The 22,478-nt window shown below is 43.3% G+C and overlaps 3 protein-coding genes across 3 annotated transcripts in view; 2 read left to right on the forward strand and 1 right to left on the reverse strand.

Annotated features, from left to right (window-relative positions):
- gdf3 (growth differentiation factor 3) overlaps positions 1-5,318 on the forward strand; it is a gene marked incomplete at both ends in the record, with an annotated part of 6,902 nt that extends 1,584 nt beyond the window's left edge. Inside the window, 3 exons of the mRNA XM_083776770.1 lie at positions 1,713-1,951; positions 3,644-4,057; positions 4,858-5,318. Of these exons, the coding sequence (XP_083632896.1) occupies positions 1,713-1,951; positions 3,644-4,057; positions 4,858-5,318 (1,114 nt within the window). The remainder of the gene's footprint in view (positions 1-1,712; positions 1,952-3,643; positions 4,058-4,857) is intronic.
- A 714-nt stretch (positions 5,319-6,032) lies between these two features.
- Positions 6,033-14,335, reverse strand: cnga4 (cyclic nucleotide gated channel subunit alpha 4; the record flags this gene model as incomplete). The annotated part of the gene is made up of 8 exons (XM_083776772.1): positions 6,033-6,157; positions 7,326-8,006; positions 8,719-8,884; positions 9,684-9,929; positions 10,536-11,119; positions 12,474-12,580; positions 13,191-13,292; positions 14,259-14,335. The coding sequence occupies 8 exons, from the start codon at positions 14,333-14,335 to the stop codon at positions 6,033-6,035; spliced, it is 2,088 nt and encodes a 695-aa protein (XP_083632898.1).
- A 4,562-nt stretch (positions 14,336-18,897) lies between these two features.
- Positions 18,898-22,478, forward strand: part of fhip1b (FHF complex subunit HOOK interacting protein 1B) — a 50,763-nt gene continuing 47,182 nt past the window's right edge. Inside the window, exon 1 of the mRNA XM_083777208.1 lies at positions 18,898-19,146. The gene's annotated coding sequence lies outside the window, so the exon portion shown is untranslated. The remainder of the gene's footprint in view (positions 19,147-22,478) is intronic.

A 22,478-nucleotide genomic window follows, 5' to 3' on the forward strand; every position in this document is an offset into this window, starting at 1 on the left:
CAAATACAGTATAGGCTAGTAATACAGACGCACGCACGCACACACGCACGCACAATCTTTACTGATGCCAGATGCCAGAACCTTTTAGACTTTAGAGGTGTAACATTCGTTGATAAGACTGATCCTTTTCCTCATAAATCCTGAGTGTTAGATTAACTCACCATTTTCACTACATATATCATGATACTCCAGTCCACACCCACACAAGCAATCCACAATCTATAAAAAACATTGAAAAACAATTGAATGATTGAAAAACAAAAATGTCCCTGAAGATTTATTTTGATCAGAGAACCGCAGGAGCAGAAACAAACACTTTATCAAGTATGATGTTCAAACAACAACAGCACATATGGTGCTTTGACACACACACGCATGCACGCACGCACGCACACACACACACACACACACACACACACACACACACACACACACACACACACACACACACACACACACACACACACACACACACACACACACACACACACACACACACACACACACACACACACAACAAATAAAGAGTGCTGAAAGATGAACCTGCAGGAAACAGGAGACAGGACAATCAGCGCTTATGCCATGTTGGAAGCAGGCTATGCTCTCAAGGCCCATATTTTATTATAGTGACAACAGCCAATCTACAAGTCTTCAGTCGCTTAGAACAGTGGTTTTCAACCAGTGGTCCGGGGACCACCATTGGTCCTTGAGTGGGGTTCCAGGTAAATGATTGGAGAGTTGGTAACCAAATGGACCCTTATAGATTTTTGAGTGGTGCAACCACTTCAAGGAACAGCAATGTCCGTCTTCACCTATGTGACTATGAGTACCATCTACACCTATGTGACTATGAGTACCATCTACACCTATGTGACTATGAGTACCAGTAGGGGCAAAAGTGGCACTGTTGTGCCAGAAACAGAGAGAGATAGTGTTGCACTGTTGCCTGCTAATTACAGAGAGAGGGAGAGAGAGAGAGAGAGAGAGAGAGAGAGAGAGAGAGAGAGAGAGGGAGAGAGAGAGAGAGAGAGAGAGAGAGAGAGAGAGAGAGAGGCAGCGGGAGAGGGGAGTTGCACCACTCAGTTCACACGGGTGTGATTTTTTTACTCTTGAGAGCGGGTCCATTTGGTTTCATTGTACGCTCTCAAGAGTTATATTATTGTTAAACATCTGCAGTTTCATTTATGAGAATTAAGTCCACACAATTAGAGAATATGAGAATGTAGAAGAATTGTTATTTTGATAACTTTTGCCAAAAGCATGGAATTGTATAGGCCTAGACAAAATCGTATTATCAAATGAGTCGACAACAAAATATTCTTTAGTTTTGGGTCTGAGTGAGAGGCTAAATCTCATCATACCGTGGCTCAAAAAGCCAAATAAATATGGAGCCTTGAAATGAAAAACATAATAGACTCATTAGCATAAGGGTTTTGTCACCTGGGTGCCCCCCCCCTCCCCCACCACACACCGGGGGAGGTCTTTCTATCAGCTCTGATCATCATCAATCAGCTCAGCTGCGTGGCCGACATGGACGCGGGGGATTTAAATTAGTCAACACAGGAATTGGAAGTATTTGTTTTACTCTCTTGGAGGCCTGACGGCGGGTTGTGAAGAGCGCATTTCACGAAAAATATGGCGTCTTTTTTAGGCATGTGTTTGTTTCTGAGCGTATTATTATTCTTTGTAAGCGTCCGTGGTGCACTCTCAAGTGTCGTGGAGGACTTGAAGACTCAAGAGCGCTTGTTTTTACATTCCCTGGGTCTCTCCGGGCGGCCGAAGGCTGCCACCAGACACACCCGGAGGGTGCCCTCCGTGCTGTGGGGCATGTTCGGACGGAACACCGAGAAGAAGGACCACAACGAGGCCAGAGCCGCCAGAGACAGCGACGCGTGCATGGTGTCTGAATATGGAGTCCGGGGGAATATCATCCGATATGTGCAAGATCAAGGTATAGCCTCAATTGTGTGTGTGGTTGATGGAATAATAATAACTTGTGGTTTGATTGAAGTATGTATTGACAGATTGGAGAATTACAGTACATTTCAAGCACAACTCAATACAAAACTGTTAACTGTGTGGACGTGTGTTTGTATGTGTGGAGAAGGGCAGGTGCTAGCCCCTTTCGGGACCCTACATAAAGCTTTTCTGAAACTTCAGTAGCATTTGGGTTCTGCTTGGAGGGCTAGGCAGGTGCCTAAATAATATATTGGAAGCTTTTTTTTTTAATCAAGAATTGATCAATGTCACCATGGTCCACATACTGTACCTTGTCCCCAGAGGGAAAAGGGCAGGGGGAAAGATATGCCTCCAGGATATGGAACATATGTAGGTAATTTCATCTTTTTGTGTGATAATATTGTCACCCACTCTAACCAAGAAGCCTTAATTATTATTATTTGATCCAAAGAGAATGGATAGATGGATGGTCCCATTGTGATGCATATTTGCGAGCTTGTCTTATCGGCTGTTTTAAAATGGCCGAAATGTAATAATAATAATAATAATTAGGGGGCCTAAACAATGTGGGCCTATATACACACACACACAGACACAGACACAGACACAGACACAGACACAGACAGACACAGACAGACACACACACACACACACACACACACACACACACACATGCAATTATACAAGCTCTGGTAGAGAAATACTTAGTTTGTATAGTCCTAACTGGTTTCCACTAAACCTCGACATGAGGTATTTGGGCCCTCCAGGGGTCCTTGAATGAATGTTGGACCCCCAGCTCCAGGGGTCCTCGCTTGGAGAAGTTCCAGGGGCTCCCCATGCAGCTAAATGATTGATGGTAGAACCAAGTTGACCCTTGCAGGTCTGTAACTGAGATAAACACTGAGGATGTTGCAGTGTAGATTGTGTTTGGTTATAGAGATAACATTTGTATCAAACAAGGTTTCATGGCTTAATTCATATCAAACTAGGATGAGGATCCCTGAAATTCACCTTGTGGCATCGTATTTTGGAGGATGTCATTAGCTGAAATATTTAAAAAATGGTAAAATCCAATTCCAAATGTTCAAAATTTGAAAAAAATAGCATTGTATTGTTTTGTAAATGTAATGTGAGTTTCTATCAAGGCTATCTTAGCTAGCTGAAGTGGTTAATTCCAGTGATACCAAGTTAACCCATTTAGACCTGAGGACGATTCTACAAATGTCTTCAAAATTATGAGTTTTCTGAAAAACTATTCCGTCAGTTGTTCTCAAACATTTTCATGTCAAGGACACCCAAAAATATATGTAATTGGCCGCTGACCCCCATCTGAAGATATGTTGTTCCAGGGACCCTTCCCTCCAGAAGCAAATATTTGAGTAAAAAACGTTCGCTCTGAAAGAATATATATATTCAAAGATTTATGCCACATTTTCACGATTTTTGAAAAATGGCAGCAAGCTCATAGCGCGGCACTCAGTGCTGCGCTACGAGCTTGTAGAATCTGTACTATTTTTCAATAGCTAAAGTATAATATAAAATATAACCAAAAGGGGTTCCCGTACAGAAAATGGGTTAGACTGCCCATAAGGGTTTTGTCTCAACAACACTGCAAGCTGTGGGCTATTATTTATAAATGTTCTCCTCATCAAAGTGACTCATGTATTCCTCATAACGTACATAGGTAGGCTGGTGTCTGGCTGGGGAAGCAGCTGCCAGGGCTGCGTGGAGAAACACCTCTTCTTCAACGTGTCCGTCCTCCAGGCTGTGGAGCAGCTCTCCATGGCTCAGCTGGAGATCAAGTTCCAGTGGGACTCTCCTCACCACCCCTTCCTGGAGCCCCCGCGCGCCCTCGGCGTGTCCCTCTACCAGGTCCTCCGGGCCACGCTGCGGGGAGCAAGTCACGAGGTGAACCGGAGGCTCCTTCTGTCGCAGTCCGTGCAGCTCCAGCCGGAGTCCACGTCGCTCACGTTGGACCTCACCTCCCTGGCGGAGAGCTGGCGGAAGCCGGGCCGCAACTACGGTCTGGTGTTGGAGCTGAGGCCTCCGCACGACGCCGGCGCCGCAAACCCAGAGGAGCTCCTTCCGTTTCACTCAGGTTAGGGACGGGAATTATCGATTTAATGCATTAATAGTTAATTGATACGTTTTGTTTTTTAATAGATTGATTAACCGGTTAGTTGACGTTGGCGTTTGTGGTGTTCTTAATTTCTGAATCTTAATTTCCCTCAATGTCTAACATAAAAATCTACACTTTGCTGACATACAGAAAGAATACAAAAGGCATATTATATATTCCTTAATCAAAGAGTTATTTGACCATTTGCGATTCTTTGTATGAGAAATTTAATCAAATAAAGTGCACTCTCTTGTCTGTCACATCACATGCAAAAGCATCGATTTATTCGATTAGTTATTAACTGTTATGTTTAACTGACTAATTTCTTAACGGCGATTAATCCATTTTGGGTGGGAACCCCTTTTGGTGTTTTAAGCATTATATTATACTTTAGCTATTGAAAAATAGCAGATCTACAAGCTCATAGTACGGTACAGTGCCGCGCTATGAACTTGTAGGTCTGCTATTTTTGAAAAATCGTGAAAATGTGCCTCAAATCTTTGAATACGGTGTATGTGTATGTGTATATATATATATATATATATACTTTCAGAGTTTCAGTTTTTTAACTAATCTTTGCTTCTGGGGGGTTCTTGGAACAACATATTTTCAGATGGGGGTTTGCGGCATATTACATAATTTTTGGGGTCCTTGACATGAAATATTGAGAACCACTGATATAGAAACAATTGTTTTAGAAAATAATACATTTTAAAAAGACATTTTTTAAATTTCGACGTCGGGCCTATAACGATTAACTATTAACATCCCTGACCCAGGTAACTCCCTTCCGCCCGAGCACACGTCGTCGTTCGCCCTGCCGGAGATCCACGTCTCGCTCGTGGCCGTGTCCCTCAACCCCCAGCAGTGTCGCTCGCGGCAGCGGCGGAGCGCCGCCCTCCTCCACCTCCCCGTGACGCCCAGCAACGTGTGCAAGCCGCGGCGCCTCTACATCGATTTCAAGGACGTGGGCTGGCAGGACTGGATCATCGCGCCGCAGGGCTACATGGCCAACTACTGCCACGGGGAGTGCCCGTTCCCGCTGAGCGAGAGCCTCAACGGCACCAACCACGCCATCCTGCAGACACTGGTGCACTCGCTGGACCCGCACGGCACGCCGCAGCCCTGCTGCGTGCCCGTCCGCCTCTCACCCATCTCCATGCTCTACTACGACAACAACGACAACGTGGTGCTGAGACACTACCAGGACATGGTGGTGGACGAGTGTGGTTGTCGATAAATGCCACATGTGTTTACTGTTCTATTAATTAAGTAGCATGGGCTCCGTAGCCTGGGCTCCGTAGCCTCCAGCCAGCGTTCCGCAGAGCTGAAAATGTCATGAAAGTCGTGTCATTTTCTGATCCGTGGAACGCAGCGAACCCTGGCTAATGGGTTCAGTGGTCCCCAACATTCTGTTGGGTCTTATTATTAAAAAATGTTATTCTTTAATGTGTACAAATGGATCTAGAAGTGCCTAATTGGTTACGTTTTGTTCAGTCTGAATTACAAATTATAAATACATAATTTTAACAGTTTGATTAGTTTAAAGAGTAAAGTAATTTTAAGAAGAAATTAGTTTGGAACGAACTTTGGAAATGTGTGTAATGTGAATTCTAATAATAAAAAATAAAATTCTATAGATTTTAGTGACTGTTACTCAGAGCAAGTTACCATAGAAGGCACTCAGTGGAGCATGAAGCATGGCATCTGGAGCTGGTCCCTGGGCACCAGAGTGACTTCTCACTACTAATGATGATGGATTTATTTATATAGCACATTTCTAGACAAAGTCACAAATAGTGCTTTACATCAAAAGGACAAAAGATCAATCCATGCAATAGCAGGCATAAAATTACAAAACATACATAATACAAAAGTGACAAGGCTTTAACATAATAAAGGTGGGTTTTCAGGAAAGATTTAAATGTGGATACTGATTTTTGCAAATCTTAGTTCAGTAGGTAGGGTATTCCAGAGTGTGGGGGCCCCGGGTTGCAAAGGCCCTGCCGCCCTTAGTGACAAGCTGAGCGTAGGGTTTCAGCATGTCTGAGACATAGCTAGGAGTCTGGCTATTCAGGGCTTAAAGTCATGAGTAAAACATTTAAATAAATTCTGAAACTAACGCGTAACCAATGGAGAGTAGCTAAGATGGGGGGTGATGTGATGTGTCTCTTGGATTTGGTTAACAGTCTGGCAGCTGAGTTTTGTACTTGTAGTACAAAACTAATGGATGGGATGGGATGGGTTAAATCAATAGTAGCAGTTAGTAGCCATGTTGCCCATAGGGCTGGTGCCATGGCTTGTCCACCTGGACATGATGCTAGTATGTCCCAGCCCCAGAGAGACTTGACCCCAATCCGGCCCTTGATGCCGAGTGCCAAGCATGGAAGCATTATTGGGTCCCATTTTTGAGGGGCACCTATATTCAGCTATAGTGTGTAGATTTTTGTCCTAACACAAACATGAAATGCCACTGGCAATGAATGGACAATTTACGTCACATGTGTCTGAGCAAATCGACATGATGTACGATAAGAGCGGGTGTGATTTTTTTTTTTAATAGTCTTTGATCTGGACGGGGGATTGAATTCAGACCTCCCAATCTCAGGCCGGACACTCTGCAAGGCCACTGAGCTGATTGGGTTAAATGCATATATACATAATTGGCTAAAGTGCCTTTTAATCATTTTTTTAAAGTTGTGGTCATCTCAAAATCGACATAATGGAATGCATAAGTAACTGTACAATACATTATATAACAGTGACACCAGTACACCACTATTCCTCAGATAATTCTATACAGAACACATTTTACATTTCAAAGGGAATATTGTTTTGTTTTACTTTTGGTCACAAGGGGGCACAAATTTACCATAGCTGTGGTATATGAATGAATAAGTTACTGTTCACCTGTGTTTCCCATTGATTAGTAGGTTTTGTCCATTTGACATCTTTAACATTCAACCAAATATGAAAGAAAAGTGCACTGTCTCTCTGTACCATCCTTGAAATGGCACCCTTTTGAAACAATGATAGATTGTGAGTATTTCTAGTCAAATCTTGGGGGGGTGATAATGACACCAGACTTATTCTGAATGTATTTATCATAATCTTTGACCTATATCCAACATTTCATCTGCTTCTCCTTTGTTTGTCTTTTGTTCAACATCTGTTGAGTTCTTGTCATGATGGCCGGCTGATTTGTTCTCTCTCTCTCTTCCTTCGGACCTTTGTCTCCCACTCTCACCTCCGTCCCCCGCAGCAGGTCGACGCTCATCTGTTTTCATTTCACCTTCCATTCTATCGTCTCCTCCAGTTGGTCCTCCACCACCAGAGTCTTCTCCTGTTCCATCCTCTGCTCCTTCCGCCTGCACCCCCTCGATACACTGAGCTTCTTCCCGGCTCTCCTCTTTCGCGTCCTCACCTCGTCCTCGCATTTTAACCTCCTCTCCATCTCCCTCCTCTCCATCTCCCTCCTCTCGCTCCCCTTCCACCCCTGCTTCATCTCTCTCCCTCTCTCTTTCTCCCTCTCCTCCTCCGTCCGTGTTATCTGGTGGAACTTCATGACACTCCACTTGCAGCTCCAGCAGCGCCACCCTGGCCAGCATCTTGGTGTTGCTGGACTCCAGCTCCACCATGAGTCGGGCCAGTTTGGTCTGCAGAGCGTCCAGGGCGTCCTCCAGCCTGCTCAGCTTGGTCTCCGTGTTCTCCGGCGGCCCCCCGCCGTCCGCCGCCGCCCCTCCCCCCGCCACGGACTCGTCCAGCATGCCCATCTTGGTGAGGATCTGTCTGCCCTTCTCCTCCAGGTGGCGTTTAGCGGCGGGGAACTCGGACAGGACGTCCGTGAGGTCCTCCTTGGACAAGCTGAAGAGGTCCGAGTGGCCGATGCTGCGGATGTTGGCTGTGCGGCGGTTGCCCGATTTGTTGCCTTAAAAAAGAAAAGAAAAAAGTTTTCCCATTTAGACCTGAATCCGAAGATTAGAAAAGAATGTCTTCTAAATCCTGACAGTTTTCTGAAATAATCAAATAACCTATGTTTCTATGTCAGTGGTGCTCAACCCTTTTCATGTCTAGGACCCCCAGAAATGATATGTAATTGACCGCCGACCCCCATCTGAAGATATGTTGTTCCAGAGACCCCTCAGAAGCAAAGATTTGAGTTAAATACTTTTTTTTATTACTACAAGCTCGTAGCATGGCACTCGGTGCCGTGCTATGAGCTTGCAGATCTGCTATTTTTCAATATCTAAAGCATCTACCCCTTTTGGTGTTTTAAGTTCCTGCCCAAAATGGGATAATTTGTATTTATTTTGTAATGTATATAGTAGGTATGTTCTGGTTAGTTTAATCTATTCCTAGTGTCCCTTTTGGGCATGTCATAGTAAGTGAACATTGTGCAAAAAATAGCAGATCTGCAGTATTGTGTCGCAACGTGACCTTGTTGTAATCAGCAATTTTTGCTGATTAAAGGGATTTTATGTGTACGCAGGAAACAAGGAGGGGACCAAATATAGACTCCTGGGGGACACCAGTCAAGGATCGAAGTACAGTATGGTTTAAGTAAATGTATTCAAACAAAACGGCACTGGTTACTTAAAAAAGACATGGCCAAACTTGCTAGTGATATTACAGTACTTTACCTTTGATGTTGATGATACTAATCTCCCCAAAGAAATTGCCGTCGCTCAAGACGGCAAACTGTGTGACCCCATCGTCTGCCACTACTGCAAGTTTTCCCTCTTTGATGATGTACATTTCATGGCCCACGTCACCTTTCTTGCAGACATACTCTCCTGGACTGTAAACCTGCAAGACCATGCCCGAGGCAGACAGCAGTGTGAGATTTTTTTTATGCAGAATTAACTAGTAAAGATTCTTTACTGGTCGGATTAACGTGTTCCTTCCACACGCTATACGTCCGGCCGGGGAAACTCTCCCCTGTGCAAGCATTTTGCACTCCTCATGCATAGAAGGAAGCATGCGGTTAGTCCGCCCAGTGTATCGCCCAGGATTACATTCGATAATCGACACTGGGTGAAAAAATGGGTTACAAAATCGTGGGATAAAATATTTAAAAAAAAAGTAAAGATTCTTAATATAAACTGAAATAATTCTTAACTGGTTGTTAAAAATAATAATACAATTACCAGAAATATTACATGTCCTGGGTGGGCTCTCCAACTTAACTTAACGTGAAGTGAATTAAGACAATCTTATTTATAAAGCATAAAACACATGTACACATACTGCACCCCACCTCCACAACAGAGCCACACACTCCAAAGGATAGAGAGAGTCAAACAAACAAAGAAAAATCAGACCTGTCTGAAGTGAGTGGTACTGTACTGTACTGTACTGTACTGTACTGTACTGTACTGTACTGTACTGTACTGTACTGTACTGTACTGTACCCTCCCTGGCCTGTGTGTGTCTGTGTGTTAGGCTGTGCAACAGTGACACTTGGTGGTGAACAAATGCTCTATTTTCGTGCTCGGACAGACAGACAGACCCAGGGACACACATAGCTGTCTATAGGAGTGGTTGCACCACTCAAAGAAAACCCCTGATGACCCCGTGACCTGTGTAGCTTATTTTCAACCCTGACCTGAGGCGTGAGCTTAAGCACGAGCTCCTCCAGCAGACTCTTCTCGCAGTTCTGGAAGATGGTGACCTTGGAGAGCGTGGGGAGGTGGACACTGACCGCGATCTCCGTCTGCAGCTGCATGGGCAGCTGCTGCAGGATCTCGTTCTCCCGCGTGATCTTCTTGTTGATGTGCAGGTGCTGGTACCAGTCGTTGACGCGCTTGCGGAGCTCCTTGCTGATGTGACGGCTGCGCAGGTAGGCCTTCACCTGACATGGTGGGAGGGAAGGGAAGAATGAGTTAGTTAACGTATAGTTTGCAGTACATGTTTGAACACCGGAGGGACAAGTGAAATAGCAGGTTGAGGAAGACAAAACACAAAGCTTACACTTTATTTGCTCCCCGTCTACTTTTTACTTTTAATGGGACAGGGTGGTAACTGTGGTCACTGGTGCATCTATTTCTTACACTTAAAGGAGCATTCAGTGATTTGGGTGATTTGGAAAACCCCCTGGTCCACCCCGGTAACAAGATCTGCACATGCACGCACTACAGTGGGGGGGACACGCGACAGGCCAACAGCACGCATACCAAGGCCCGACCCCCGCTCGATCATGATTGGCGGAAGGCCCCTCTCTATCCTCATTGGATGAAGGCTGGGCCACCTAGCCAAAAACGAAACCTACGGTTTTTTGACCCCCAGGGGTTAACTGGTAGTCAGCACACTCTATAGTAGGGAGGATTATCACAACAAAACAAAAACAAATAAGTGATATTTGAATTAAGTGAAATCACTGAAGATACCTTTAACTTGTACTTCTACTCGGACAATGTCTGTCTCTACTCTAATTCAGTCAGGTCTCCTTAGTGCTCACCAGCTCATGGTTGGGGAAGAAGACATTGTCGCGGTCCCTCAGGCTAGTGATGACGTTCCCGACGTTCCCCACGATGGACGCGAACACCAGCACGGCGATGAGCAGGTCGGCGATCATGAACATGAACTCCTCCTCCCTGTCGGGGAGCGGCGTGTCGCCCACCGTGGTGAAGATCTGCGCGGAGAACCAGAAGCAGTAGAAGTACTGGCGGCGCATGGAGGCGAACACGGGGTCGCTGACGTTGGGGTAGACCCAGTGGTCGGCGCCGAAGCCGATGTAGCGGGACAGGGCGAAGTAGAGGCAGGCGTTCCAGTGGATGAGCACGAAGATGTAGAGCATGAGCTTGGAGATGCGGAAGGTGTTGGGGTAGGAGGTGCGCGTCTCCATGCGGTCCAGGGCCTCGCCGAGGCGCGCCGTGCGCAGGAAGCGGTTCACCCGCACCAGGGGAGCGTGGACGCCGAAGTGGAAGTACAGGAGGTCCGTGGGTAGGATAGAGAGCAGGTCCCACAGGAAACCAGAGGAGCGCAGATAGTGCTTCTTCAGACAGGCCGTGTCTTTGACCAGAATGCCCTGCTCCAGGTAGCCTGTAGAGGGCAGCAGAGAAACATGTCCATAATAATAAATAGAGCAATCTGGGAACCAGTGGTGGAAAAAAAGTACTCAATTGGATTACTTAAGTAAAAGTACCAATACTGCAATTTAGAATTAAGTACGGAATTGAAAATGTACTTGAGTAAAAGTACAAAAGTATCTGCATCAAAATGTACTTAAAGTACTAAAAGTACTAAAAGTAAAAGTATTCATATTGCAGAATGTCCCATTTCACAAGAAAAAAAATCAATTGAAAATAGCCGATCTACATGCTCTCAATGCGTTGCGTTGCGACGCATTGTGAGCTTGTAGATCGGCTATTTTCAAATGGCCGAAATGTATAGGGTGGTGTATGTTTTTTTAAATCACCAAAGTAACTACTAACTAAAGTTTTCAAATGATTGCAGTAGAGTAAAAGTACAAATTTTGGCTCCGAGAGGTAGTGGAGTAGAAGTAAAAGTACTGGAAATTGGAAATACGCAAAGTAAAGTACAAATACCTCAAGATTGTACTAAGTACAGTGCTTAGTTATACTTTCCACCACTGCTGGGAAGTGGGAACCCATCGTTTACATTTTTTTCGTTTCAGCTGCTGAGCTGAATTTGTCTTGAGAGACTATAATAGAGTACAATTTAAGTAAAATGTATGTAAGTCAAAGTCCACAATATAGCTATACTCTTCCTACGCAAAGCATTTATAGTTTGGCTGGCATACTGTTGAAAAGGCAGCATCTATCTCGAGGCAGTGTTGTGTTTTGCAGCAAATTTCTATTTTCGTTTAGTCATAGTCTTTGGAATGAAAATTTAGTTTTAATCACATTTTAGTCACCTGGAATGTTTTAGTGTTATAGTCTAGTTTTAGTCGACTAAATGTCATAAGATTTTAGTCGACTGTGAACTAAAATTGATTTCGGCGGGCCTTGATGCCGACTTAATGGCAAATTTTACACTTGTTGAAAATAGCCAATCTGTTATTTTCAGCATGCAACCAAGTGTAAAATGACTTATACTGGATCTCTTGTCCACTAGTCCCTTCCTAACATTTTAGACTCATTTTATCTGTTGACGAAATTGTCAATACATTTAGTCTTAGTTTTAGTCATCATAGCATAGTTTTCATTTAGTTTCCATTTAGTTTTCGTCAGTGAATAAAGGTAGTCGACGAACATTTTTTTCGTCTTAGTTTTAGTCGACAAAAACAGCACTGTCTCGAGTTGAGAACAACCTTCTGATTCTGAATCATAACATAATTTATCGGTTTACTAAATACACAGCACATTTGCACTGTATACTATATACGGTAATTATATTATGATGGTAAAAGTCAACCGATAGTTTGGACATTTACCTGTGCGAAATTTGATGATCATGTCAGCCACATACATGAGGTCAGACACGTAGTCCAATGTAAGCCACACAGCCAGGTATGTCTCCTCAATTGTTTGGAAACATGTCCTGTGAGAGACAGTGTTAATGAAGTCTACTGTACATGAAAACATTTGACTTGTTCTTACATGGTCTGAATCAGGGGTGGGCAACTGGCGGCCCGGCCGGGGGCCACATGCGCATTGCGGCCCCCACCTTCACTTAATGCATGTCAAAATCTGAATACTGATATAGTATTGATTTCAGCTGTTTAAATTCCAAACCCGCTTTAATTACTTCATGACTATATTAAATGACTAGTACTTAATGACTAGTATTAAGTTAACAAAATGTTATTGTCTTTTTGTGTCCAATGTAGTTGTTAACAGTTCACAAAGCTAACATAACTATAACTAAATGCATTTGAAATTCAATAAAAAGGTTACTTTTCCGGATTCCAATAAAAAAATAGCCAAAGAAAATCCGGTTTTTCAATTTAAAAAAAGCTGATCTACAAGCTCAAAACGTGTCAAAACTGTGGCCCCTCTGGAGTGAGTGTGGAAATGTATTGGCCCTCGCCTTCGTCAAAGTTGCCCACCCCTGGTCTGGATGAAAAGTCAAGCTACTGTATATTTCATTTATATACATAGACGAGAGAGCATAAATGTTATGTTCATGCAGAAACGTATAGGTACAGTACCTGCAGATGATAATCACCCAGTTGTAGAAGATGGGAATGATCATGACCTGTAGCCATATGTAGTAGAACTGTTCGGACGGGTCAACCATCCATTCTTTCCAGCTATAGGGAAATGACAGGATGGGGAGGGAGAGCCAATTAGTGGCCATGTAATCAAGGAAGGTTAACCCATTTTGACATGAGATCAGATTCTAAAAATGTCTTCTACATCCTGACAGTTTTCTGAAAAAGCTCTAAACTTGATTTCAAACTCATAAAGTCATTGTTGTGATTAAGGCTATACCTCATTTATATGCATGTTTTTTATGAAGCTATTACCCAGGTTTTATTTTATTTGTTTACGTTCGGCTCAACAATGAAAATCAAAGCTATTAACACAAGCACTATGACATATTTTAAGGACGCAGAGTATCTTTGAATCTTACAGTAGTAACAACATATCTAGTCGAGACCAGTGTTGATTTCGTCGACTAAAACTAAGACGAAAAATGTTCCTCGACTACCTTTTTTCACTGACGAAAACTAAATGGAAACTGGAAAGTGAAAGCTAAGCTATACATTTTGTCAACAAATACAAAAGGAAGGGAATAGTGGACAATAGATCCAGTAGTCATTTTACACTTGGTTGCATGCTGAAAATAGCAGATCATAGTAAAATTACGACGGCTTCAAGGCCCGAAAAAATACATTTTAGTCGTCTAAATCAACTGTAGATTCAACTGTATATTTACTAAAATCTAATGATATTTAGTCGACTAAAACTAGACTAACACTACAACATTCCAGGTGACCAAAATGTTATACTAAGACTAAATGAAAACTATTCTATTAGAATAATTTTACTAGTACTTTGCTGGGTGTTTTATTGTATTTGTATAATTATTTATTTTCCTGTATGTATAGTTGTCCTGAATGTATACGCATTGACCTGAGAAAGAAAAATCCCTCGTGGATAATAAAGTCATCTAATCATAATCTAATCTAATCTAATCTAATCTAATCTAAAACTAAAATCAAATTTTGCTGCCAAAAACAACACTGGTCGAGACTAAATCACTAGTCACTTACTTCGCTTTGACCTCCGCCTGAGGATTGCTATCCTTCTTCTCTTCCTGCTGATCTCCCTCCTCGCTGACTTTCTGCATCTGACGCCATCTGAACAGCCTTTGCCATCGGTTATTATTCCTGACATTATTATTAACCTCCATTCTCTACGGTTATAGGGCTAAGGATTAGAGCCGTGGAGGTTGACCCTTGCCCTTGTCCAGGTGTTTCTCTTCCCCGGGACGGGAGCACGCAGTCAGTGCCTACTTGGGTGTGTAGCTGCACTTCGCTGCCTGCATAACCTTGTTGGCCTGCATCATGCATAGGCAGCATTGCTTGGTTCACATAACAACAAAGCAGGTACGTCTCATCACCTGGCGATGCTGGTCTCCATGGAAGGGAGCCACACAACAAATGCACTGTATCTGCCGGGGATATTTCCTTCCCCTTCAAAGTCCCCAGAGGTCCTCTTAACGTGAATCCTGGAGCTCATCATCAGTGACTATACCAGAAGTGTAAACAACAAACCAACTGTCTGTTTCTTGGAAGAATGATATGGAGCAATTTGGTATATCCCTAAAGGTTCTTAAGTCTTGGGATCTAAATATGAAACCGTCCCCCACGGGAGTAAAGTAAAAACAAATATAGGCCTATATAATGATAAAAGATTTAGACCTTTCAGTAATGAAAGGTATGACTGAATATCCACTGTATTTAAGAATATTCTATGCCCCAGGGGCCTATACTTCTTTTTTTTCTTCTTCAACAACAAATCTTTATGCTGAAAGCCAATCCAAGTTGTGATCAGGCCAATAGGATCAGGCCAATGTGAAAAGAGTGGGATATATTCCTCAGCCTAGTAGGAAAGTCTGTGAAATATTTCATGTAAATTATTGTATGCTGCGTTCATGATTTGAGGCTTTTTGTTCAAAAACGGGCCAATCCTGCAAACTTTGAAAGCCAATGTTAGCCAATTAGGATGGAATGTGAAATATCGGACAGGTCTGTCTTGAACACATGACTATAGAGATAGTGTGTAACGATTTGCGGGATTTTGGACAGAATCTGGAGTTCTAAAAAAAAAGTTTTTTAAAAGCCGGCCTCCTGATGGTGCTATAACAGGCCGTTCTGGAAAATTTGGGGCAGAGGTTCATCGTTGGCATCTAGGGAGTGTGTGTGCAAAATATGGCATCGACCGGGTTAACGGTGCCGGAGATTATCTGGTAACAGACAATGACAATGACAATGACTGACACAATAGTAGTCTAGTATTACCATCACATGGTTTTATTAATTACTGTAAACTACTGTCGTCTGGCATGCAACACTAATACAATAAACAAGCTGTAGGCCTATGTTGTAAAATCCTCAGTGTTAAAAGTATATAAATGTGGAATCAAATGGACTCATACTGAATCTGAGAGAGAACAAATGAGAGTTGTAGACTCTCGTGTAAAAATGTAGACCTATACCCTTGTACACTCTTCAAATCAAAGTTTTGCAATCTGGAATTTACCGGTATTTTAACATTTATAAATATGTTACACACAGTAGTAGCCTATAAAGCTGTGGTTCCCAAACCTTTTCATGTCAAGGACCCCCAAATTGACACAAATTAGTCCGTGGACCCCCCATTTGAAAAGATATGCCAGGAACCCAGAATAATTTTACGGCTCTAGTCTAGCAGTGATTCTCAACCCATTTAATTTCCAGGACCACCAGTTTGACATGCATTAGTCTACGAACCCCCATTTAATGTAATTTCTATCTCTGGGACCTCCAATTTATATTGTAAAATCAATGTTAATTTAACTCTGAGAGTGTAGTGGGTCCATTTGGTTCCATTTGTGCACTCTCAGAGTTACAGACCCATGAAGGGTCCAATTGGTTCCAAACTATCATTTAGCTGGGGGACCCCCTGGAACTCCCTCAAGGACCCCTTGGGGGTCCCCAGACCCCACTTTGGGAACCACTGCTATAAAGCACAATAGCACATAATATGCAGTGGGGGTTGCCTTGTTGGTTGGAACTCGAATGCGGTCTCCCATCTTTTCCATAATGTAGGCATAATTAGGCTTTATCAGCCATGGGTTCTTTGAATGAAAGGGGCTGGTAAAAATGGTAATTTGGACCATTTGGGACGGTTCTGGCACGGTTCTATAGTTACTTTGGCCAAATATTAACCTACTACAAGCTCGTTTATCAGTAGCATCACATGTGCTGCAGTGCAGAATGTGAAAGAAAACTTTCATATCAGCAATTACTCACCCAGTGCTGAAATGGAGGATGTATAAGAACACACTTTTGTTGGTTACAGAGCAGGGTAAATATGAAGTTTTGTTGGTTACAGAGCAGGGTAAATATGAAGTTTTGTTAGTTACAGAGCAGGGTAAACATGAAGTTGTGTTGGTTACAGAGCAGGGTAAATATGAAGTTTGGGTGGTTACAGAGCAGGGTAAATATGAAGTTTGGGTGGTTACAGAGCAGGGTAAATATGAAGTTTTGTTGGTTACAGAGCAGGGTAAATATGAAGTTTTGTTGGTTACAGAGCAGGGTAAATATGAAGTTTTGTTGGTTACAGAGCAGGGTAAATATGAAGTTTTGTTGGTTACAGAGCAGGGTAAATATGAAATTCGGTCTCCCATCTTTTCCATAATGTAGAGTAGAGCTAGACCTGCTGGTGTTGTCTGACTTTTGACTCAAATTCAAGGAAAAGAGGGCGCTGTTTTTCCTTTATTTCTTTGACGATGGGTTCTCAGATTGGACTGCAGTCTGTCTGTCAGTAGCGCCTAGTAGCAGTTCTGCCTGAAGCTCATTGGGCAATATCTCCTCTGCCCAAGCTGGGATTGGATTTGGATTCCCTCGTGCTTCAGTGGTATAGATTTGTTGTATCTGGTGCGGGCGGGGAAACCTGAGTTCAAATAACCCTGAGGCTTTTTTCTTTTACTGTGTGTGCCAGTTGAGTGTAGGTGTGGTGGAGTACCGTGTCTCTATGAATTATGCGCTGCAGATCGGCTACGATGTTTTCAAAGAACGTTGAATATGTCAATGTGACAATTGAAATGGGCTGTTTATTGAAATGAAACATTTTTACAGAGAAGATTGTGTGCACATGATCTCAATGCCTACATTTAGGCCAGATGCTGGATGTCAGCCAGGCATCAAGCCAGTAAACATCAAAGAAGAGAGAAAAACATCCACAGGCCTATCTAGAGAAAATAATTTATCATGGAGCTCTAGAAACTATAGTGTGCAGATGTTTTTTTAGTGCAATGGGTCTGGTCCACAAGATTCGATACACCACCAAGATGTACCATGTACCCATGTACCTGTCCAAATACTTCCTTAATGTAAACAAAGTCCACACCCACAACACCAGAGGGAGTGCAACAAACCATGTACAACCCAGATTCGGCACAAACACAAACAAGGGACTACATTATTTTCGCTCCTATGCCACCAAAATCTGGAACGCCCTACCAACAGTCATTAAGACATGTGAATCCCTTGAATCCTTCAAAACCGCTCTCAAAGGCCACCTACGGACGGCTGCAATAAGAAACTGGCCCCCGTAAAATCTGAATCCCCCTCCCCCCGCCGCCCCCCCAACCTTTTCCCCTCACTGTATATTTTTCTTTTCCCTTTTTGCTTCCTTTATGATGAATTCCTGTTCTGTTCTTTAACTATATAGAAGTGTCTATTTGTACGTCTCTAAATGTTTTGATGAATTGAACATGGTGGAACCTGTTGTAAACAAGTGTAATGCTTAATTGGGTCGTTCACTCACAGTTAACAGTCTTTGTATTGAGTTTGTGCTTGAAATGTACTGTAATTCTGCAAACTGTTAATACATATTTCAATCAATCAATCAATCAGTGGTGGCAACCACTCCGACCTATAGACAGATTATGTGTCTGGCTGGGTCCCCCATGGGTCCCTGTGTCCGAGCACGGACATAGCGTTTGTTCACCACCAAGTGTCACTGTTGCACAGCCTAACAGACACAGACACAGACACAGACACAGACACAGACACACACACACACACACACACACACACACACACACACACACACACACACACACACACACACACACACACACACACACACACACACACAGTCACACACACACACACACACGTACACACACACACACAGGCCAGGGAGGAGGGCTTGCCTAGTACACACAGTACAGTAGGCTACAGAGGGCTTGCACAACACAGCACAGCACAGCACAGCACCACTCAATTCAGACGGGTCTGATCTTTGTGTCGTGTACGGCACAAACGAATGTCAGATGCAGGGTGTCAGTCCGTGGCCAAATTAAACGGGCCACTTATTAAAAGTTTGAAGAACCAACCAGTACTGAATAATGACCAACATACTGTCTTGTCTGTAATACATCAATAGTGGGAGTGGGACGTCACGTGGGATCGGAATAGCGGTGGCTGGCGGCCCATGACGGGCGGCGAGCGTGCCCTTGCTATGCGTGCGTGTGTGTGTGCGTGCGTGTGTGTGTGTGTGTGTGTGTGTGTGTGACAGTGGAATCCAAGTAAGATGGCTGCGGGAAACGAAGATCGAGTCGAGTGGTTGTGAAATCCAACACATACACACACAGTCAACCGCAGGTTGTTTATCTGATCCGCACACATTGGTGGCTGGTGTGGGACGCGCTCGTTTCCTTTTCATCTCTGAAGGCATTTTTTGTACGTTTTTTTAAAAATGGGGAAGTAAAGTTGTCTCCCTGGCAACTGATGATCATCACCACCATCCTCCTACATGGGTCTGCTACGTTAGCTGCCTTCTACCACCAGAGCTCCCCCAAGCAGGCTAAAGCTAGCACCAGCTGTGTGTGTGTGTGTGTGTGTGTGTGTGAGGGGAAAACAGTGGAATATTCTGCACGTACACAAGGTGAGCAACTCTAAAGAAGACGCCGAAATAAGAGCAAAATATTGTGTGTTAAAGATCAACAATGTCGTGGTTATGTCAGATGTATGTGTGTGTCACTGCGTGTGTGTGTGTGTGTGTGTGTGTGTTTTAATGCCTGCCTGTGCCCAGTTAGCTTAGCAACGAAGCTCAGTCGCAATAAGATGCAACGGTTCTTGTTGAGAGGCACTGATTGTTGTTTTTCTTGAGTTACACACCCCATGGCTTGCATCAACACAGTACACATCATGCATGATGGATGAAGTCAATACTTGTCATGATTTGCAAGCCCAGACAGCAAAGAAAACAAGGTCACTGCATTGCAGAACCATGTTGAAAATAACAAGGCATTCATTATTTTTGCTGTAGTGTAGAGAGAAGCTAACGTTACGTTGGCTAAAAAATAGCCTTGGTGTGTGTGTGTGTGTGTGTGTGTGTGTGTGAGAGAGAGAGAGAGGGAGAGAACGGGTCTTATTGGCTTTTAATGCTGCTGAGGGACTCCTGTGTGCTCTACTGACTATAGCTGTATATGACTCCCTCCAGTCCATATGTGTATTATTGGGCAATATGGCTTATAACCTCGATATTTCTCTATTATTATAATCATATATTGTAGTATTTTCTTTTAATATTGTGACTCGCATGATACACACGTTATAGGTGTGAAATTAACACTGTTGCTGAGTTGGAGTTCTCAAATACGGCAGTCCTCCTAGTTTAGCTTTCCTGTTTATTTATCATGCATTTTCAGGGTTTCTATGACTATACAGATATATTGTACCATATCATATCTGGGTTAGCGTGATGTACATATTGTCCATATCGCCCAGGACCGGCCTTTTACAGGGAAATGTGTCTGATGTCTGTACAAAGCGTCTCTCCCCACTGGACTGTGAATTCAGTTCACTGTCCAGTATAGTTGGTGATTGTTCTTCAAGCTTGATTAGATCGGATTAGATCAACACCAAACTGAGGGAAATCAATCAAGCGCATTCGAGAATAAAGGGGGTTGTAAATGTAACAATCTCTGGACATACTCCAGGCAAGTATACTATAATGGAACTGTGTACTCTCTCCCACCCAGTCTCCCTCCCTCCCCCCCTTAGCATGTAGAGAATTTGCTTAGGGCAAAACACCCAGACCTTATTCATTCGGTGAGTGTCCCTCCCCTTTCACTGGATAAAATAGTCACAGAGAGATCTCCTAAAAGCATATATAGGACAGGATCTAATTGGAGCATGACTCTGTTTTGGCCAAAACAACTGCTATGATTGAGGGTCATGTGCAGCCAACATGCCTCATATAATGCTCTGGCAAGCTTGTGCTAGATTAGACCTTGCAGTCCGAGAGTGAGTGAGTGACTGTAGCAGGGAAGAGACTTGGTGCTATTCATTTTACAAGCTACCTATGACACACACAGTCTAGTTCACAGATGTATTTTCTGTTTTTTGTTGTTGAGGAAACCCACTGTATCATAATATATGGCTGCACTTTGAGCTCACCTGGCTGTCTTTTATTATGGTACCAAAGAATGTGACCTGTAAATGAGAGGTAATTTGATTGACTGTAGTTTTTATGTTGTCCCACAATATCAGTTCTTCTGCCAAGACCTAACAAACTATCTTCATAAATATTAGCAGAATATTGTTTGAAATTAGATTGCCCTGTGAGACAGTTCCAGTGTCTTCTGGTGAAATTGTACCAGTTCTGGTGAGATTGTAAGTATAGTAAGTTATTTAGTTTAGTGAGTGTAACATATGTAGCTAGCTACACAATTATTTATGACTAAGTAATCCAGATTATTTTGCTTAATTGTCTCCACCAGGCCGAAGGCATGTGGGGAGAGTATGTTTTGCACTCCGTCCGTCCGCGTGTCCGTCCGTCCGTCCGTCCGTGTGTCCGTGTGTCCGTGAACAGCTAATCTCGGCCACCGTTAACCCGGTCGATGCCATATTTTGGACACACACTCCCTGGATGCCAACCATGAACCTGTGCCCCAAACTTTCCAGAACGGCCTGTTATAGCGCCACCAGGAGGCCGCTTTGTGCAAAACAAGTTTTTGCACAGTACACCTACAGATTTTGTCCAAACATCACGCAAATTGGTACACAGTCTCTCTAGAGCCATTCAACGAAACGGGTCTTTCAGATTTATCAGACTCCATCCTGATTGGTTAAGATTGGCTTCCAAAGTTCACAGGAGTGCTCAGTTTCAAACAAAATGCTGCAAATCATGAACACATCGCGTGATTTCCGTGAAATTGTGCACCCACATTCCCACTAGGCCGAGGACGAAATGCCACATGAACAATTTCAACTCAGCCTCAAGGTGGCGCTATAACTGGCCGAAAAGTGTTTTTACCTCTAACTGCACGGATCTGTGGATAACCTGGTGGAGACCTGTGCCCGGAAGGGCACTTTTTCTAGTTGTAGCCATGATATGAACATCATCGGATACACAAGATGTATTACATTTATTTGTAATGATGATTTTTGGTGTTTACTATAATATCTTTGTGTGGCTCATTTGCCTTATGGGTGCTTAAGCCATTACTGAGTACATCCATACCACACCATATGTAATAATGGCATTTTAATTGTAATTAATACGCCTGAGGAATGGAGAGATGTACAATGTTCTGGTTAATATTAACACCTTGTGTAAGGGTAAGGAGTTGAGGGAAAGGTGCAAAAGCAGACCAAATAAGATGTTCAAATTAACTTGTCTTACCATGGCACACACGCACGCACGCACGCATGCACGCACACACAATTGTGCCACCTTACACATTGTAGGTTGCTTTGCCCTGTTAAGCAGTAAACTGTAAACTGTAAAGTATGTCAATTGTTATATACCTGTACTATGCCTTTGGGAAATGGTTCTTTCTTTTGTTTTTTGTTTTTATAGTTGCCAGTTGCACTGCTATTGTTTCAGAGATTAAAATAGGGTGCATTTTGCATCCCAAAACGCAGTTTAGTTTAGGGACGCAATTAAACAACGACCTCTGCATCCACAGGATGCAGAGGTCGTTGTTCCAGTTCCAGTTTATTTTGCTAGCTTTAGTTAAATTTGTAAAAATGGCAAAATATGACTCCTAGTCCTAAAGTCGTTGAAGTGGGACTCATAAAATGTCCCTGGGACATTGAAAACCTATTTACATCACTGTTGTTAGTTGTCTCCACCAGGCCGAAGGCATGTGGGGAGAGTATGTTTTGCACTCCGTCCGTCCGCGTGTCCGTCCGTGTGTCCGTCCGTGTGTCCGTGTGTCCGTGAACAGCTAATCTCGGCCACCGTTAACCCGGTCGATGCCATATTTT

The sequence above is a fragment of the Protomyctophum parallelum genome (assembly GCF_964188405.1).
Source record: "Protomyctophum parallelum genome assembly, chromosome: 11".
Lineage (NCBI taxonomy): Eukaryota > Metazoa > Chordata > Actinopteri > Myctophiformes > Myctophidae > Protomyctophum > Protomyctophum parallelum.